Source organism: Dermochelys coriacea, chromosome 7 (genome assembly GCF_009764565.3).
Source record: "Dermochelys coriacea isolate rDerCor1 chromosome 7, rDerCor1.pri.v4, whole genome shotgun sequence".
Taxonomy (NCBI): Eukaryota; Metazoa; Chordata; order Testudines; family Dermochelyidae; genus Dermochelys; species Dermochelys coriacea.
The window spans coordinates 24,304,540-24,317,950 of record NC_050074.1 but is presented as its reverse complement, the minus strand read 5'-3'; the positions used below and the strand labels follow the sequence as shown (position 1 = coordinate 24,317,950).

The window sequence follows — 13,411 nt, the reverse complement described above, 5'->3', positions numbered from 1 at the left end:
CCTACTTCAGGCCCTGAGCCAACCACCTGGGCTTAGTAGGCACTTCTCTTGGGGGAGGTGTTCATAAGTGTCCACTAGGGGGTTTCTTGCATCTGGCCACTGATCGGAGACAGGCCACTGGCCTAATATGGCAACCCCTGCTGTGGGGTGAGGTGCCTGGGAGGGTCTGGTGGGCTTTTTCCATGAAACTCAGGTGTGTCTCTGCCCCCATCCCATTGCTTTGCTGAGACAGGAACCCCCCATTGGTTTTCCTGTTCCCTGGCGGGCATCCGCTCCTCCCACTTGTTATGTCTTGCAGGATCCCATGATGAGAGGGTGGATCCTGCTTCTCGCTCTGCTCCTAGCTCCAGCAGCAGTTACGGCACAAAAAAGAAACCAAGGTTGGTGCTGCCTGAGTTCTCCAAGGGGGTGGGGAGGGTGGGGGTACGTGAGGCAAGGGCTGGGGGCTGGGCCCACTCTTGGCACCATCACTGGGTTTGCTGGAAACAATGCGTGGCCCCAGAGAAGTTGGGGGAGGGAAGATGAGGGCATTTGGCCCACATAGTCAGCTGGGTGGGCGAATTCAGGCTGGTCCCAGCTCCACCCCTCAAACCAGCCTATGCCCTGTCGTCCGATACCTGGTGTCTCCTCCCAGCACAAATTCGCTGGCAGGCTGCCCAGGCAGATCTGAGCCATGACCATGCTGAATTGTACTGGGTCTGGAGGGTGGGGTGTACGTGGGGGAGGGGATGGGACACAGACTTTGTTGAATGGTTCATGTCCGCACATGCCTGACACAGGACTGGACGGGGCAGAGAAATGATTCGGAATAGGGGATCTCTGCTCCCCTGCTGCCTCGAGGCTGGCCTCTGTGTCTGTGGTTGGGATGTCTGCCTGGAGCATGGCATGTTGTTGCGTAGTTAGGTGTCACAAATCTGCCGCTCTCTGCAGTTCTCCAGCTCATGCCTCTCCGGTATCCCTATTGGCCCCTTCCCCACCCCACCCAACCCCACCATGCCTGCTGATATGCAAGGTTAAGTGGGGCTTGTCCAGTGTGCTCAGCTCCTGGCCCCACCTGTGAGCTGTCAGGCTCTTGCTTGCTCCCTCCAGAAGGTCAGGTTGGAATCCCACTCTCGGCACCACCTGGGAGGTCCTGTCCTTGGAGGGGATAAGGGCTAGATCCTCAGAATGAGAGCCCCCATCCCTGAAACGAGGACTGCTAGGGTTGCCAACCCTCAATCTCTTGGAGGCTATTGAAGCCAAGCCAGGAGATTTTAGGCCACTAAAAGTCTGACGGCACAGCGGGGCTAAGGCAGGCTCCCTGCCTGCCCTGGCTCTGCGCAGCTCCCGGTGTGAACGGCATGTCCAGCTCCTAGGCACAGGGGCATCCAGGAAGTCTCTGCACGCTGCCCCCACTCTGAGTGCTGACTCTGCAGCTCTCATTGGCCAGGAACAGTGGCCAATGGGAACTGTGGAGCCGGCACTTGGGGTGGGGGCAGTGCACAGAGTCGCCTGGCCACCCCTGAGCCTAGGAGCTGGACATGCCATCTGCTTCCCGGCAGCTGCCCAAGGTAAGCACCTCCCAGCCAGAGCCTGCACCCCCTCCTACATGCATCTCAACCCCCTGCCCCAGCCCTGAACCCCCTCCTACACCCAAACTCCCTCCCAGAGCCCACACCCCTCCTGCACCCCTACCCTCTGCCCCAGGCTCAGCCCCCTTCCTACACTATGAATCTCCCGGCCCAACCCCTCAGTCCAGAGCGTGCACCCCCTCCTGCACTCCAAACCCCTGTCCCAGCCTGGTGATGGTGGAGGAAAGCGAGGGAGGGAGGGAGGGGGGATGGAGTGAATGGGGGTGGGGCCTCAGAGAAGGGATGGGGCAGCCGTGGGGCCTCGGGGCAGGGGTGGGGCAAGGGTGTTTTGGGTTTGTGTGATTATTAGACAGTTGGCAACCCTCAGAACTGCGAGTGGGGGGGTGCGGCATCTCCCTTGCTGACTTGCTGCTGCCCCTGTGCTCCTGGGATAGGTCAGAGGGCTCCTTGCAGGTTTGTTCTGCTCCAGAGTGTAGACTGTGCTTCCCTGATGCTCAGCCTGGGAGTTGCTGTCTCTCCCTTCCCGCATAGGCTTGATGACTGCCCCTTCCCCTGGGCTGGGGCATGGAGGAGCCCAGGGATTTTATCCTGGGGGAGGTTGGGAGGTGCCCTGTGCTGACATTCAGAGGGGACTTGTGGCCGGGAACGCTGGAACAATTTGTACAGTGGGGGTGCCGAGAGCTATTGAACCAAACTGTAAACCCATGGAAACCACTTCAAGCCAGGGGGTGCAGTGCACCCCTAGCTCCAGCACCTATGCTTGTGTCATGAGGGGAGGAGGAGGAGGAAGGATACATGGTCCTGGGTGATGGAGCTGCCTCTCTCAGCCCACATAGGACCTGGAGCCCCAGCTGCCTCTTGGCAGGAACTTATCCCTGAAGGAATGTGGGATGTGTGAGAGGCTGGAGTGATTCCCAGGGGAGGGGCAGCTGCTGCCTCGCTGGTAAGTCCCTGGCCCCTTTGCAAGGCCCGTGGTTGGCAGGGAGGAATGGGGTACTAGTCTGAGAAAATCTATTGTGTTCTCTGCTAAGGGGGCCCCTGGTCAGTGGGCCCTCGGGGAGCTGTCAGCCCACAAGCACTGGCTGCTGGCAGTGCTCATCCCCTGCGTATTCATGGGATATACCCACCCCTGCCTGGGTGGCCCTGTCTGCTCCACACCCGCTCGGCTCTGGAACTCCTATAGAGGGATAGGCTGTCATGGCCTCTGGCACTGAACCTGTCTCCTTGCTAGAGAATATGGCCCTGAGGTCTGGGCTTCCTCCTTGCCCTGACTCATGGACTCTGGCTGTCTTGGAGCTGTCTGTGGGAGAAGTGAGGGCTCCTGGGGTAAGAGGCTGGAAGGGCTAAGTCAGGGGAGGGAGCCTCCATGGCAGGGCTGGGACGGTTCCCTCTGGCCCTCGCATGCTGGGACAAAGGGAGTCAGCCCTGAGCTGCTGATGGTTGCTTTGTAGGGACATGCATCAATGTCTATGCGGCCGACATCGTGTTCCTGGTGGATGGATCCTCCAGCATCGGGAGGGCCAACTTCCGCATGATCCGAGCCTTCATGGAGGACCTGGTCAGGCCCTTTGTCCACGTGGTTGGTGAGAGCGCGGTGCGATTCGGGGCAGTGCAGTACAGCGACGACCCCAGGTGAGTCCCAATGGTCCTGTTCCCCCGTGCCAGGCAAATGAGGTACAGGAGGCTCCTGCAGCCCTGTCCCTGGTGGGGGCACCTCTCTGTGCTCCTGGGGGTGGCTCTTGGGGTTCCAGTCACCAAGGGAGCTCAGGATGCTTGGAGTGGCCCCAGAGCTATCTGCTGTGGGAGGAAGTGCTGCCAGTGCCTGATACCTGCTACTGACAGAGGAGGCCCAGCCTCTGCTCATGGGCACTGTGCTCAGTGCCCCTTGGTAGCCAGTGAAACTCCTTAATTGTTCCCGGCTGGGCAGGGGGAGGGTGAGAATAAAATATCTAATTACCTCCATTGCCCCTGCAGCCCCTAGCATACTTTCTATGGAGCCCCATTACAGATAACCCACTGACCACCTCTGTAGTGTCATCGCCTTGCTTCCGTGGAGCTGCACCCTAGGGATACATGGGAAATGACCCATCCCCTATAGAAACCCTGTGGGTGCCCTGGTAGCTTCCCCTAAGGAAACATGTGGGCCATGCACTTACTGTGTAGGGATCCTGCTCAGAGCGGGAGTTGGCTGTGTTGTGGTTTTCCCCCATCCCCCTGGGATTGCGTTTGTCCCCAGGGTCGAGTTCACGTTCTCGCGGCATCCCAATGGGACGGAGGTGAAGAGGGCCATCCAGCAGCTGAGCTACAAGGGCGGGAATACACGCACAGGTGCTGGCCTCCGGTACATCGCTGACAACTTCTTTGGGCCCACTCAGATCCGGGCCGGGGTCCCAAAGGTACCTCTAGAGAGACCCTGCTTATGCCATGGCCAGGGAATGTGAGAGCAAAACACTGGCCTGTCGGTTCTCCTCCAGTGGGGCCAGAGAATGCCGATAGCTAGGCCGCTCACACGGCTCCCTCCGTGCTGGAGGGGGAGCAGAGCTGGGCGCTTGGCAGGAGCGGGTGGGTTGCTAATCCTCTCTCCTTCAAATCCCTGTGTAACATCTATCCAGTTCCAAGTCTTTCTCCATAACAGGGGAGACCATGGGGAGGCAACATGCTCCAACCCAGTGGGACTGTCTGACTGCTGCTCCCCTTCTTCCCAGTATGGGCCCCTTCAAACTCAGCTTCTGGGGGTCCCAGTCTCACATCTACTGTGCTTTGGCTGAGCCAGCTGGGGTCACTGGCCTTGGGGCCCCTCCTCCTTGAGGTGGGCCCCACGGCTCATGTTGAGCCTGGCAGCTGGTGTGGAGTTGGCCAGCCCCCGCCTGACTTGCCCTTGCCCCTTCCTGGCAGGTCTGCATCCTCATCACAGATGGCAAGTCTCAAGATGACACTGAGCAGCCATCTGTGAAGCTGAAGGCTCAGGGCACTAAGGTCTTTGCTGTGGGTAAGTGACTCCAGGAGCCCAGGGGTCTCTCTGCCTTCACCAGGCTGCTCAGGACTCCCACCGCTGGCCAAGGTGTCCCTTTGGTGCAGGGGAGCTCTAGGAGGAAGGCAGAGCCATTCATCCGTCCTCTGATCTTGGCCAATGCAGCTGCTGGATGAGAGTGGAAGCACCTGGCTGGGCCTGGAATGAGCCTGATCCACTCCCCCTGCCCTCCCACTCTAGAGGATGGTACAGGGGTGTGAGGCTAGGGAGCTCTGGCTTGCTGGCCACTACAGGACATTACAGGGCACTGCAAGGGGGGTGGGAGGTGGGAGAGTCCGAGGGGATGGGCCAAGGGTCCTGGGAACCCAGCACACCTACAATGTGCTGCTGCTAGCCATGAATGTCTGACACTGTAGCAGCCAGCTAGGGTGAGTAAGAATGGGGGGTGCCACTGTGCCAACTGGTGGGTGGAGGGGGACATAGCTCAGGGCATAGCTGGGGATTATTCCCAGGAGAGAGACTCACCCACTCACTGGCTCTCCACCCCCTACAGGGATCAAGAATGCAGACAGCGCGGAGCTCACGAGTGTGGCCTCCACTCCCACAGAGGACTACTTCTTCTACGTCAATGACTTTAAGATCCTGGGCACCCTGCTGCCGCTGGTGTCTCAGAGGGTGTGTGCCAGCACCGGAGGGGTCCTGCAGACGGGTAAGGGGCGTGTTGCAGCTAGTGCTCTCGGCCTCCCCCTGCGATGGCTCAGCCCTGGACGTATTTTGAAATGCTGTGTTTGATCACATCTCTCCTGTCTGCCGTGCCCTTCTAACCCATGAGTCCACTACAGCCTGAGGGATTCTGGCAGTCTCCCCACTGGGGTGGTTTGGGCCCTGTCTGCACTTGGCTCTGCTTGGCAAGATGCTTCTCTTTCTGAGTTTCAGGCACTGGCTGTCGCAGCTGTTTCTGATGCTGCAATGGAAGGGTTAAATTCCACCTTCCCCTGTGTTTCTGGAGATGAGCCCCATCCTGGAAGTACATCTCCGTGTCTAGGGCTCAGTGCTAGTGTCACGCTGCGGCATTGTTTTGTGGTGATGGGGCACGACTGGGGCCCTGTGTCGGTTTGCTTTGGCCCCACGGGTGCTGCCCTGCCCAGTTGATTCCCCCCCACCCAGGAAGTTTGAGTGAGAACGTTTTCATGATTCTCTTCTGATGACGTTCTTCGCTGTGGCAGAGGCCATCTGTCCCCGAGCGGGCTCCCTGTGTTGGTCAGCTGGGAGTTAGAGTCTGCGCCGCGGCTCTGTGCATGTCAGCCCTGGGGAAGGTGTGGTGCCAGCAGGGTGCCTGACTGCTGCTGCTTCCCTTCCCCTAAGGTCCGCGGGTGTACAACAGTCCGTCCAATCTGGTCTTCGTGGAGCAGGCGGTCAACATGCTGAGGATCCGCTGGACTGCGGCGGGTGGCCCGGTCACAGGCTACAAAGTCCAGTATGTGCCGCTCACAGGCTTGGGGCAGCAAGTGACAGCAGAGATGCAAGAGGTGAGAGCTTCCCTTCCCAGCTATGGCCGGAGATCCACCTGCTGGGCAGGCTCAGCAGAGAGGCCAGTGGGACTGAGCTGCCCCCCCTTGCTGGGAAAGAGGGTTTCTCTGGCTGAGGCACATTGGAAAGGGTGTGCCTGCAGCCTACCCTCTGGGCGAATGGAGCCTGTTGGCTTCTCGTGGCGGCGGCTCTGACCCCTGCTCCAGCACCAAACCCCTTAGGGAAGTGAATGGTGCAAAATCCCATATGGAGCCCACCTGCTCTGTGGGGCCTGGCTCACTGGGCCATGCCATCTGGACAGCAGCAGGAGGCTGGCGAGCAGGCAGGATGTTCGATCTCTCTGGCTGAAGAGGGGAATGCCTTTGGGTGCCTTTGAACAGGTCAACCTGAGCCCCGGGGAGACGAGTGCTGTGCTGAGCCCGCTGACAGGAGGGACGGATTATCTGGTCACTGTCATCGCCCAGTATGCCAACAGCATTGGCGAGTCGGTCTCTGGCAAAGGACGCACTGGTGAGTAACCTGCCCTGCTCCCCATCCATGCAGCATGTTTGACACCCCCCGCCCCCCCACCTTGTCCATCTGCCCAGAGCAGGAGCCAGCCTGCACTCCCAGGCTCCCTGGTGCCCTCTGAGCCAGGGGGATTCCTGATGGAAGAGCCTGGTGAGCTTGGAGTCCTGCCTGGGGCTAGAAAGGTCGGCTACCATGTCCATGCACCATTGTCTGAGGATGGGCCCCATTGCAGGGATAGGGCCTGGCTGAGCCCACCCGAGGATGGGACAGGGCTGCTGGACCCACTTTCCAGCTCAGTTTGGGGTGAGTGGGACTCCTCATGTTTGTGACCCTGGCAGGCTTCCCATGGGAATGGGTGACTCCTTGTGGCCTCACCATGTGCTCACTCCATCATTGCCGCCATCTTGAATTCTGTGGCTGGATGGCCGTGCAGCAGCAGAGAGATTAACTGTATATGGGGAGTCTTTGAGTCAGTGCTTAGAATCCCGAGGACGCTGCCTAGTGGAGCGTGACAGTCTTAGGGCTGCTCCGCCACATGCTGGGATTTGGCCCCAGACTGGCTAATGACAGCCCCTGCCCCCTCCTGCATCGCCCCAGGGCAGCTTGCTTTTCTCCTGGCACCAAGGCGCCTCTTGACCCCGCGCGAAGGGCTGGCGGCTCTCTGGGGCAGGAGTGTGTGAGGGTGATGGCCTTGCCCCCATTCTCTTTCAGGGGCCCTGTCTGGAGTGTCGAATTTCCGAGTGGTGGACGCTGGGCCGTCCTTCCTCAGACTGGCCTGGGGAGCTGCCTTGGAGAACTTGCAGGGATACCGGATCACCTACATGGCCCGAGGTGAGGGCGGGCGATTGGGCCGGGGAGGCGCCACCTCTCCTGTGGCTCTGCAATGTGGGAACATCCCCCTGGGGTGTGTTCTCTGCCACAGGAGAACTGCCAGCCAGCCTGGCTACAGACCCTCGTCCCTCATATGTAGGGTGTGGAGCCTGGATCCATTCCAGGAGGGCAGGGGAATCCAAGCCTGGGCAGGCCTTTCTCCACTGCCCTAGGACTCAGCTGAGTGGGAGGGCTGGAGGATAATCAGCTAGCATGGATCTCTGCTCCCTTCGCTCTTTGGCTGCACCACCTCCTCCCCACACCCTGTCTGTCCAGCAACTTTATTAGCCCCAAAGCCCAAGGAGCAACAGACGTGATGTATGAACTCCCTCCGAGGCTGGCAGACGCAGAGCCAGTTGAATGGCCTCTTGCTCCCTTGGGAGGCCGTGCTGTGCTGGGGTCAGTGCAGGGCATCCACTGTGCCCAAAAGAGGTGGGTGGTGCTGCCAGGATCTCTGTGATATGGTGTGTGTGGCATTCACGTGGCAGAGTGAAGCCCAGGCACCCAACAGGTGAGAGCGGGTTCCAGCCCCAGCTCTCCTCTCGCTGCAGCTGTATGTGTTTGGGGGGGAATGTGTGGGCCCAGGTGCTTCTGTATATCCAGCCTGTGTGTGTGTGGCAGGGGGGAGGGGGTTGGAAGGAGTTGGGTGTGTGTCCTGGGGTGTGGGTGTACAGGACTGGTTTGTGTGTACGGGAGGAGGACAGTACATGTGCTGGGGATGTACATGTGGAGGTATGTATTGTATATTGGAGGATTGGGCCAAAAGAAATCTAATGAGGTTCAATAAGGATAAGTGCAGGGTCCTGCACTTAGGATGGAAGAATCCAATGCACCGCTACAGACTAGGGACCGAATGGCTCGGCAGCAGTTCTGCGGAAAAGGACCTAGGGGTGACAGTGGACGAGAAGCTGGATATGAGTCAGCAGTGTGCCCTTGTTGCCAAGAAGGCCAATGGCATTTTGGGATGTATAAGTAGGGGCATAGCGAGCAGATCGAGGGACGTGATCGTTCCCCTCTATTCGACACTGGTGAGGCCTCATCTGGAGTACTGTGTCCAGTTTTGGGCCCCACACTACAGGAAGGATGTGGATAAATTGGAAAGAGTACAACGAAGGGCAACGAAAATGATTAGGGGTCTAGAGCACATGACTTATGAGGAGAGGCTGAGGGAGCTGGGATTGTTTAGTCTGCAGAAGAGAAGAATGAGGGGGGATTTGATAGCTGCTTTCAACTACCTGAAAGGGGGTTTCAAAGAGGATGGCTCTAGACTGTTCTCAATGGTAGCAGATGACAGAACGAGGAGTAATGGTCTCAAGTTGCAATGGGGGAGGTTTAGATTGGATATTAGGAAAAACTTTTTCACTAAGAGGGTGGTGAAACACTGGAATGCGTTACCTAGGGAGGTGGTAGAATCTCCTTCCTTAGAGGTTTTTAAGGTCAGGCTTGACAAAGCCCTGGCTGGGATGATTTAACTGGGACTTGGTCCTGCTTTGAGCAGGGGGTTGGACTAGATGACCTTCTGGGGTCCCTTCCAACCCTGATATTCTATGATTCTATGATTCTATGTATATGGGGTACGGTGTGTGCTCCAAAAAGGTTCAGTGTGTGTTCGGAGGTAGAGGTGTGTGTGTGTGTGTGTGTGTGTGTGTGTGTGTGTGTGTACAGGGGCTCTCTGTGCATGCTGGGGTTTGGGCAGGGGTGTAGATGGTTTCAAGCCCCCCACCCCAGTGCTATTTTCTGTAGGAAGCTGCACCTGGAGCTGCCCCTCCCCAGCCTGCAGCCATCCCAGTGCATGTGGCCCTGGCAGCACTCCCAGTGCGCCTCGCCCTGCATGCTACCACACCTGGCTGCCATGGCAGTGCATCTCCCCAGCAGAGAATGCTGGCCCTGAGGGCACAAAACTACTGCTGAGCTCATATGAACCACCCGTGTGCCCTGCCCAGACCCAGTGCCTGGCAGAGGGGGCCAGCTTAGAACTGTGCGTGGAGATTTCCCTACCATCTTCCCCTCCTTTCATGGCATCTGCAAGGGAGTTCCAGGACTTGCCTACAGCTCCCTGCCAGGGAGTGCAAGCAGGGCCCTTGCTCCCTTTTCCCAGCCCTGCCTGGTTGGGTTGAGCCCCTGATCTTTGTTTACCTCCTTGCACTGGCTGAGCCCTGCTGCTGGGAATGGGGGCACAGAGCTGGGCTGAACGTACTGAGCTCACATAGCGTGTCTGCTCATGCTGCTAGCCATGTGCTTGCACACGTGTGGGAGGCCAAGTGTGTTCTGTGCTGCATGTGCCTGCATGTGCTCCCCCTCGCCAACCCACCTGGGCACCAGAATGTTCCAGTCCTGACCTACTGCATGAAGGAAAGGCCTGTCTGAAGCCCCACATAGCTTGTGTTCTGCAGCCTGCCCAAGGCTGGGGTGGTGTCCGGCAGCGCCAGAGCCCCCTGCCTTCCAGTGGATAGTCCCCCCACGTGCTGGGCTCCACTCATGCGTCGCTGTCTGTGCCCATCCCAGGTGAGGCTCAAGCGGAAGAGATGAGCCTGGGGGCGAACGCTGTGTCCGTCACACTCAGCAATCTGCGCCCCAATACTGACTACATGGTCACACTTCAGCCTATTTCTCAGCGGCAGACTGCAGCGCCGGCCCAGCTAACCGGCCGAACCCGTAAGTACCATCTGCTCAGACAGCCAGAGCCTGGGGCTGCCAGAGGGCATCTGACTGGGTTTTCTTCCTGCCTTTTTATTTCTTTTTTTTTAAAAAAGGAATTTAAAAAAATTTTTTTTTTTTTTTTGCAAAATAATTGCCCGATTATTGAAATGTTAGTTTTTCATAGGACTTTTCTCCATATTTTTATAAAAACTCTATCAACATAGCTCTCAAAATCATCATCAACATTTTCTCTTTGCCAAAATCCCGGTTTCCAGGAAGGAACCATGGTTTTCAATAGGCAAAACATTTCTAAAACGCTTTTGATAAAAATGTCAATCCAGCTGCGTGAAAAGTGTCAGGCAAACTAGAAAATGGGCCCACTTCGAACCCTGTGAAATGAACACCCCTACCAAATGTTGTGAAATCATTAGCTCATGTTTTTTCAACCATGTCTAACTCATGTCAAGTACAAAAAGTGCATAACTCAGATGCAGCATACACCCTTCACTTTGACCCGGGGATTTTTAAATGAAGAAGTGATTTTGATCTCTCTCTCTCTAATCACCTGAGCATAGAATTTTTTGGTAAAGTATCTCTGATGTATTTTGAGACTAGTATTGGTTGTCTGGTTTATGTGACACAATCAACTTTTAAAATAATGCGTGTGTGGGGACTTGCATTTGAAGCTGATTGGTGCATGTCCATGAAGTGCACATTCCTGGGTGTCCTTTTCTGAAGAGTTTTGTGGGGTATTTATATTTTGAGATTACCGTGAAGGGAACTGTGCTTATTTAGGGGCAGAGTTAAGGTTATTGTGTCTCTTATGTGAGCTGGCAATGCAGAAGGGTGACTGGGCTGGACTCTGCAGTATATTTGGCTGCCTTCCGGGTTGCGTGGAGACTGAGCTCTCTGGGTCTCACATTTGTGCCATGGGGTTGTGTTTTGTTTGATTCCCTCTCCCTCTAGTGCGTTTGGAAGGGGTGCAGCAGCTGTCAGTTCAGAACATCTCCCAGCAGAGCATGCTGGTGACCTGGCGGGGTGTGAGTGGAGCTACTGGATACCGGGTCTCCTGGGGGCTCCCCTCAGGTAGGTCTACCTGACTCACTAGAGCTCTCTCCCCAACCTAAAAACCAGTGGCAGGGTGCTGTAGACTGAACGGTGGACACGGTTCTCTAGACCTTCTGGCTGGATGGTGGGGAGCCCCAGCGTGCTGAGCTGTGGTGCAGGCTCTAAGGAGTGGGTGGGTGTGGATGGGGGGCTGGCATGCCTTTCTTCCAGCAGAGCAGATACACCTCTCCCATGGGACAGGACTCTTCTGTAGTCAGGTGCATTATGGGGCAGAGGGTCCCAAACTGTGTTCTCTGGAGCACCTGCTGCTGAAGTGTGGAGACTGGAGAGTCCAGAGTGGCTGGAGGAGAGGTGAGTGAGGCAGCATGCTGAGGGGAGAAGGGGACCAGGGGGCTGGGCAAGCACGTACAGGGGGAGAAGAGGAGGGCAGATGGCAGAGCTGCTTGAGAAGTTGGGGGTGAGGGGAAGAAAGTTTGGGGGTGGGGGGGGGGGTGGAATGAGCAAAGGGGGCCGGGGTGATGAACTTCTGTCAAGAGGATCTTTATCACACTGAAGGCAATTCAGATCCATACCTGCTCTCCTGCTGGGCCTTGTGCCAGTCCCAGGGGCGTAACAGCCTGGGGGAATGGTGGGGAGGGGCCATGCGCCAAGCTCTCTGTCCATTATCTGGGAGACTCTGCAAGGCCCTGCTCTTGGAGTACTGGGGATCTCTCCTTCTGACCCTGAGACACATGGAGAACCAGGCCAAATCACACCAGACTGAAAGGTGTCCATGTGTTCCTGGAAATGATCTCGCCATGAGCTTTGGGGTTTGCGCAGCTTCTTGGCCGGGTCAGCCACGTTGTCTGTACAGAGCCCATTGCTGAATCCCTCCAGGAAGGCCCACACATCTGGGTCACAGGTGCAGGGCCCAGGTCTGCCAAACCTCTTGGCATAGAGCTCTGGGAGTCCTGCTTGTGGAGGATGGGTAGAATCAGGCCCTGTATGTTAGTCACCTGTGTCTGAGGTGGGGTGGAGTGTGGGGAGCTTTCTTGTTCAATCATCCCCCAGCTTCTCTATTAACATGAACAGTTTTTACTGACAAAGCCACTTACGGCTGGGTGTGGGAGTGGTGTCAGGATATTTGCTGGCCTTTGGCAGCCCAGAATCCAAAACCTGATGAGATGGGCCTGGGGTGTGGCCTGGTGTATGTGGGGAGGCTGGATGCCAGACTAGACTTCATCTGCTGTGTCGTGGAGGCAAGGATACTGGATTAGCAGCGTAGCTCTGGCCCCGTGCAATCAAGAAATGGGATAGCGGACTGGAAGGGCTGTTGGTCTGGTCTGATGTGGAGACCCTGGTGTTGCATGGGGCTCTCATTTGAACAGACGACCTGGAATTGTGCCTTAAACCCTTTTGCTCTGGATTATCTCAGGCCAGGACATTCGGAAATTTGATGTGGATGCCAGCAAGAATTCCTACCTGCTGACAGGGCTGCAACCAGACACAGATTACCTGCTGACGGTCACTTCACTCTACGGGCAAGTGGAGGGGCCCCCAGCCTCTATTAGGAGAAGAACAGGTATGTGAATGGCCATGGGAGAGGCTTCCCACTGCTGAGGGGCAGGAGGCAGGGTCTGTGCCAGGAAGCTGGTGGTTCTTTGGGATAACTGTAGTATTTGTACTATAGTAGCACCCAGAGGCCCCAGTCAGGGCTCCATTGTGCCAAGCCCTGTTTTGATTGTGACACTCCCCAGGAGTGAGGCACCTCACCGTTACCTGTCTTTAGCATGAGAAGGTCACGTCTGTGCGTGCTGTGGATTAGCTCCTGGCAGCCCAAGCACTACCTTCCAGATCCCCGCAGGCCTTGCTCTCTGTACCGGTAGCAATCGGCACACACCAATGCCTGAGTTCTCAGAGTGTGCAGTGCACCATCCAGCCCCTGATTCACTGGCCACTCCTAGAATTACCAGGCCGGCTGTTCCCAAAGAAACTGTATGCACCAGCTTGTCGGCTCAGGAGCAGCACTTTGCTTAACACACAGCACTGAGATATGTTGATAGTGAAAACTAGAATAGGCTTATCAAAGAACAGAGATTCCTAGGATAGTAGTAAGGGTATCAGAAATAAATGGTTACATACAAAACAAAATCATCACCAGCTTTCTAGGTAACTACATTAACAACTTCTCCTCCTGTCTGAAGAAGCAGATCTTGCCCAACATGCTTTCCAGTGTTGTCAGCAAAGCCTGGTGGAGACCCCTCTTTCATGA

The 13,411-nt window shown here is 56.7% G+C and overlaps 1 protein-coding gene across 8 annotated transcripts in view; it reads left to right on the top strand.

Annotated features, from left to right (window-relative positions):
• COL7A1 (collagen type VII alpha 1 chain) overlaps positions 1-13,411 on the top strand; it is a 119,342-nt gene that overhangs the window by 20,957 nt on the left and 84,974 nt on the right. For all 8 annotated transcript variants that reach the window (XM_038410204.2, XM_043518881.1, XM_038410201.2 and 5 more), the window contains 11 exons: positions 299-380; positions 3,023-3,203; positions 3,808-3,967; positions 4,467-4,560; positions 5,096-5,251; positions 5,908-6,071; positions 6,453-6,582; positions 7,294-7,413; positions 9,958-10,107; positions 11,059-11,178; positions 12,575-12,721. In XM_038410204.2, the coding sequence (XP_038266132.1) occupies positions 299-380; positions 3,023-3,203; positions 3,808-3,967; positions 4,467-4,560; positions 5,096-5,251; positions 5,908-6,071; positions 6,453-6,582; positions 7,294-7,413; positions 9,958-10,107; positions 11,059-11,178; positions 12,575-12,721 (1,504 nt within the window). The remainder of the gene's footprint in view (positions 1-298; positions 381-3,022; positions 3,204-3,807; positions 3,968-4,466; positions 4,561-5,095; positions 5,252-5,907; positions 6,072-6,452; positions 6,583-7,293; positions 7,414-9,957; positions 10,108-11,058; positions 11,179-12,574; positions 12,722-13,411) is intronic.